We start from the raw sequence: 6,470 nt of genomic DNA on the forward strand, positions 1-6,470 counted from the left end.
AGTGGGATGTTGAAGTCGGATGTTGAAGTGGGATGTTAAAGTAGGATGTTGAAGTGGCATGTTTAAATGGGAGGTTAAAGTGGTATGTTAAAGTGGCATGTTAAAGTCCCATGTTGAAGTGGGAGGTTAAAGTGGAATGTTAAAGTGGGAGGTTAAAGTGGAATGTTAAAGTGGAATGTTAAAGTGGGAGGTTAAAGTGGCATGTTAAAGTGGCATGTTAAAGTGGGAGGTTAAAGTGGGAGGTTAAAGTGCAATGTTGAAGTGGAATGTTAAAGTGGCATGTTAAAGTGGCATGTTGAAGTGGGATGTTAAAGTAGCATGTTGAAGTGGCATGTTAAAGTGGCATGTTAAAGTGGGATGTTAAAGTGGGATGTTAAAGCGGCATGTTCAAGTGGGATGTTGAAGTGGCATGTTGAAGTGGCATGGTGAATTGGCATGTTAAAGTGGCATGTTAAAGCGGCATGTTCAAGTGGGATGTTGAAGTGGCATGTTGAAGTGGCATGTTGAATTGGCATGTTAAAGTGGCATGTTAAAGTGGGATGTTAAAGTGGCATGTTGAAGTGGAATGTTAAAGTGGGAGGTTAAAGTGGCATGTTAAAGTGGCATGTTAAAGTGGGAGGTTAAAGTGGGAGGTTAAAGTGCAATGTTGAAGTGGAATGTTAAAGTGGCATGTTAAAGTGGCATGTTGAAGTGGGATGTTAAAGTAGCATGTTGAAGTGGCATGTTAAAGTGGCATGTTAAAGTGGGATGTTAAAGTGGGATGTTAAAGCGGCATGTTCAAGTGGGATGTTGAAGTGGCATGTTGAAGTGGCATGGTGAATTGGCATGTTAAAGTGGCATGTTAAAGCGGCATGTTCAAGTGGGATGTTGAAGTGGCATGTTGAAGTGGCATGTTGAATTGGCATGTTAAAGTGGCATGTTAAAGTGGGATGTTAAAGTGGCATGTTGAAGTGGCATGTTAAAGTGGCATGTTAAAGTGGCATGTTGGAGCGGCATGTTGGAGCGGCATGTTGGAGCGGCATGTTGGAGCGGCATGTTAAAGTGGAATGTTAAAGTGGAATGTTAAAGTGGGAGGTTAAAGTGGCATGTTAAAGTGGCATGTTAAAGTGGGAGGTTAAAGTGGGAGGTTAAAGTGCAATGTTGAAGTGGAATGTTAAAGTGGCATGTTAAAGTGGCATGTTGAAGTGGGATGTTAAAGTAGCATGTTGAAGTGGCATGTTAAAGTGGCATGTTAAAGTGGGATGTTAAAGTGGGATGTTAAAGCGGCATGTTCAAGTGGGATGTTGAAGTGGCATGTTGAAGTGGCATGGTGAATTGGCATGTTAAAGTGGCATGTTAAAGCGGCATGTTCAAGTGGGATGTTGAAGTGGCATGTTGAAGTGGCATGTTGAATTGGCATGTTAAAGTGGCATGTTAAAGTGGGATGTTAAAGTGGCATGTTGAAGTGGCATGTTGGAGCGGCATGTTGGAGCGGCATGTTGGAGCGGCATGTTGGAGCGGCATGTTAAAGTGGGACGTTAAAGTGGGAGGTTAAAGTGGGATGTTAAAGACCCCACAGTATTTCGCAAGAGGTAGGCTATTGTGTGCTGACACCCGGCAGCATTGACGTCCTGAACAGAGATATGGACTTTATATAATGGGACAACGGGTAAGCTACTCCAGCGCTGTCACACACTCCTGGCTTGTCATTGCAGACGTTGGTCTATATATGAGGTCTCTACTCTATCCTTCCCTATACAGGTATGTCCTTAGCCATTTATAGGAGTTGGGGGATAGGTCGTCCAAGGTGCATTCGTCGGTTAACCCAGTGGGCATGAGAGACCAAATATTATTACAACCAGTAAGATAAAGGGAGGAAAATCACAGAATAAATGTTTCTTTGAAGGAAATCAATTATTTCCACGTGACGGTGAGTGAAGGGAGGGTGGAGATGGGGGAGGTCGAACGTAGAGTGGGGGATGACCAGTGAGAGGGTGACGACCTGTGGGGATGTAGCCAACTCGGAATCCCCCTCCCCTGACCACATCCCTGCTATATATGCTTACTCCATCGAACCACGGAACCACCTTCGTTGTACGATGGGAGTTTGAACCCTGTAAAGATATATTGTCAGCTTCGTTTTCAGCCTGACTGTTGGGGAGGGGAGGTGGTTTGGTGGAGCCGAGAGCGACCTTCGCTCGAAAACCCTACCTCATTATTAGAGCATCGCCTCTGTCAGCTCACGGGGGCGGGTGCGTATATAGGTGAGCGTGCAGGTGCTCTCCTCGGACCCCCTCGTGGCAGCTGCTTTCAAAGGACCAACTTCGAACAACTTACAGGGTCTCCGGATTGTTACATCCTCCGCAAGCATGGGGCGGCTCAGGCCGTGCCTGCTGCTCACGCTGCTGGCGTTGGCACACACAGGTATGTCTGCATCCCCGACCATACCCGGTGTGATGAAACTCTGTCTCGGTAGAATGGAATCGTTTCGAATTTCCACAAATGTCATTCCCAAAATGGTGAAATGGTGAAAAAACAAAATTCCTCCTTCATTTACAGGTATTGTTCATGTACTCTTTTCCAACTTTACTCGTGTAAAATATGTTCTATCTGGAAACTAAACGCTCACAAAGTAATCGACGAATGAAACTGTAACTTTGATAGGTTTTTTTTTAGCTCACCTGGACTTCAGTCAGGTGAGCTTATGAGATTGAGCAGTGTCTGTCAGTGAGTGAGTGAGTGAGTGAGTCCGTAAGCGCTTCAGTCATTATCACTTGAACCAAACACACGATTTTGATGAAATTTGGCCAAAAACTTCATATCTGATGCCGAACAAAGGTTTCACTGCATCAAAATCTGCACTCCTTATGGGGGTCTACGGAGGGGGGGGATTTGGCCCCCCAAAATACCTATTTCCTTTCTTCTCCGAAACTACACACACGATTTTGATGAAACTAGACCACAACCTTCCTCACCCGTCATGTCGTAAAGTTTGTTCACTGCATTAAACAAAAATAAAATCAGGGTCTACAGGTGTCTGCGGGGGAGGGGGGGTTCAGTGACTGGTTGCTCCTGATCCAGGTGAGCTTCAGAAGTGCAGTCCTATTTTAACTTTTTAAGTTAGAATCAAGTCTTACTTTTTTGCGGAAATCTTTTTTCACAATTTAGCAACAATTTCTGTATCATTGTTGCGTAGTTGTTCATTCCAGCACAAAATTTGCGGTCTGTACCAATGGCAGAACAGAATATAATGCATAACAATAAAATAGTTGAAGTTATCCGCCATGAAGGATTTGAAGGTGCTCACGTTTCAGGCTTTTACCCCCCCCCCCCCCCAAGTCATTGCAAAAACAAGTTGCCTCTTTTGCTTCAGCACCTTGTAAAGGTTCAGCAGAGGGTGAAGCCCGAGGCATCAGCATCTTGAGATCCTTCAATGCGGACAACTTTAACACTTTCATTCTTTGTATCATTTGGATCATTATAATGCTCAAAATCCGTTTCGAGCATTCATCTTTAAATGGTAAAATCTATGTGTGAAACATGTTTTTGAAACATATTGGTACAATCAACAGAACGTTGATGGAGGTATGCTAACTGCCGTGTAAAGCAAGGAAAAGCTGACGTTTCTGACATTAGCCCTCCATCAGAGCAAAAGAGCAAGGAGAGGATGACGTTTGTGGGCATTCAACCTGTTTTGCTCCAAGAGAGCGTTAACGCCTGAAATGTCAGCTTCTGCTTGCTTCTCACGGCAGTTAACATACCACGGCGTATTTTTTTTTCATCTGAAACTTGAGATGTAACCCCATTTAATATCACGACCGAATCACTATTACTTGTGTCTTCTTTCGTATTCAGCACAAGGCTGTGGGATAGCATCAATGTTTGAGGACACGGCTGTGCCGCTGATGCGATGCCCTGTCGGTTAGGGGAGTCATTTGGAATTAGTTATTAGTGCCGGAGATAGCCCGCATACTCTTTGTGAAGGACGTTTAATGCCCACCAATGAATGCCAGCAGATGGGATTCTCGTTTAACGTTCATCCGAGGAAGGGTAAATGCAGTGATGAATCACCCTGCATGTGAAACACCAGGATGGCAGTTGATGGCTGGGTCAGAATTCAAACACAGACTAAACAGCTTAAAGCCGAGTGTGTGTACCTCTAAGTCTAGGTCATCCTGTCAGCCCATCACTTGTATGTTCATGAATTGATTGAATTTACTAAATGAATGTCTGAATTACTAAAAACACACGCACACAAACTTTCTGACACAAAGAAGTCCTCATGGAATGGATGAAACGTCCACTGGGATTTGGCTTGCTCCTTCCTGTTTGTTTCAAAATTTGAGCAAAAAGATACAACGTGAGTAAGAATAATATCTCCAACCAATTCTTATAAAAACATGGATAATCTCAACTGTGTATATATATATATATATACCGGTATATATATATATATATATATATATATATATATATATATATATATATATATATATATATATATATATGTATATGTATATATATATATATATATATATATATATATATATATATATATATATATATATATATATATATGTATATATATATATATATATATATATGTATATGTAAATATATATATATATATATGTATATATATATATATATATATATATATATATATATATATATATATATATATATATACATATACACACACACACACACACACACACACACACACACACACACACACACACACACACACACACACACACACGGTACTCCTAGCTTAAGAGAGAGAGTCTGTGAGACATCAAGAGCGGGAATCAATCCACTAAATGGTGACAAAGTCCAGTGAGCCAGATTATGTCCATTAATCGAAAAAAAATTTCCAAAGCGATTAGCTGGCATTGCTAAAAACGTTGGTTGACTGACCTGTGGATCGACCGCAGTGTAGCAGTTGACACACTGCATGTTTTCAATGTGTCAGCTGTTAAACACTGGAATGGTAACGTTGAACCCATGTGTATCATCAGTAGCTTCTGCAAAGGTCTTGCCTAATAACGGGACATGAACCATGCATATACATCATAAATATGTCTATACTAGCGGGGTATGCCTATACATTATATGCAATAACAAACCATTTTTCCCATTGTCTTGGGTTACTCACCTGCATTTATTTTTTTTCAATCAATTATTTTCATTTATTTATATTTTCATTTACAGATGCTTTCCAATGGTTCAGTGATTTGATTTGATTTTATCCCCCCCCCCCCCAATGTATCGGCTTCGGTGTTAATTTGCAAACAAAATTACCGTGCTTCCCCATTGTCTCGGGTTGCTCACCTGCATTGATTTTTTGTCATTTTTTTCATTTATTTATATTTCAATTTACGAATGCTTTCAAACAGTTCTGTGATTTTTTTTTTGTCCCAGTGTATTGGCGTCGATGTCCTTCGGTACATATAATTTCAACTTTGTACGTCACCCAGAAGGTACCGAGCATTAATATCAGTCAGTCAGTGAGTCAGTGGTTATATTGAGCTTTATATATTCGATGGACAGCATATGTATACATGTGTGTATGTATATTTTTTTAATGCCTTTTACATGTAGTCTGTGAAAGACAAATTTTCATCTTTGGTCGAATACACACGCACACCAGACTTAGTGCCATAATGTTTGGAGCGTCTACTCTGAGTCTGGACGGTCGGTGGTTTGAACCCTGGCCATCATACCAAAGACTAAAAATGATGTGTGCTGCTTCCTTGGTCGATTCTCAGCATTTAAGAGGTTGCTGAGAATGCAATGGCAAACCACCTACAATTATATATATATATATATATACATGTGTGTGTGTAAATATGTATATAAATATGTATACATTTTGAACATTCTTTCCATGTAGTCATGAATGTCAGGTTGTTGTTGAAATATTTATAATAACTGACAAGTTTTTCTAGTTTACAATTTTTCCCTAATGTTGTAATATTGTAATACCTGAGTGAACATTTCCTAATTCAATTTAACTCTCACTCATTTTATTTGCAGTTATAATTGAAGCACAACAAGAATGTTCAAGTGAGTTCAGATATCCTGATTTTATTAATTTGCAGGCCAATTTTCTTCATCATATATATATATATATATATATATATATATATATATATATATATATATATATATATATATATATATATATATAATATTTACTTTCATGTACTGCACTTTATACATGATGTATATTATGTTTTAAACTTGTATACATTAAATGTTATCTCTGCCATCAAAGGTGGATGGAGATTATATTTACACCTGTTTGTTTGTTTGTCTGTCTGTGTTTCTTTGTCTGTGAGCAGGATATCTCAAAATGTTGTGGACGGATTCGGACGAAATTTGGTGGACAGGTTGGGTGTCTGACAAGGATGAACTGATTAGATTTTGGTGAATATCTGGATGCGGATACTTTTATTTTTCAGTGATTCTTCACCATTGAGAGATAC

The 6,470-nt window shown here is 39.8% G+C and overlaps 1 protein-coding gene across 2 annotated transcripts in view; it reads left to right on the forward strand.

Annotated features, from left to right (window-relative positions):
* The first annotated feature begins 2,089 nt into the window (after window positions 1-2,089).
* Window positions 2,090-6,470, forward strand: part of APOB (apolipoprotein B) — a 95,747-nt gene continuing 91,366 nt past the window's right edge. Inside the window, exons 1-2 of one of the 2 annotated variants that reach the window (XM_085881549.1) lie at window positions 2,090-2,403; window positions 6,019-6,048. In XM_085881549.1, the coding sequence (XP_085737675.1) occupies window positions 2,349-2,403; window positions 6,019-6,048 (85 nt within the window). In that variant the 5' untranslated portion in view covers window positions 2,090-2,348. The remainder of the gene's footprint in view (window positions 2,404-6,018; window positions 6,049-6,470) is intronic. The other variant, XM_085881551.1, reaches the window with a different exon arrangement.

The sequence above is a fragment of the Eptatretus burgeri genome, chromosome 5, assembly GCF_056783735.1.
Source record: "Eptatretus burgeri isolate ZD-2024b chromosome 5, Ebu_testis_v1, whole genome shotgun sequence".
In the NCBI taxonomy this organism is placed as follows: domain Eukaryota; kingdom Metazoa; phylum Chordata; class Myxini; order Myxiniformes; family Myxinidae; genus Eptatretus; species Eptatretus burgeri.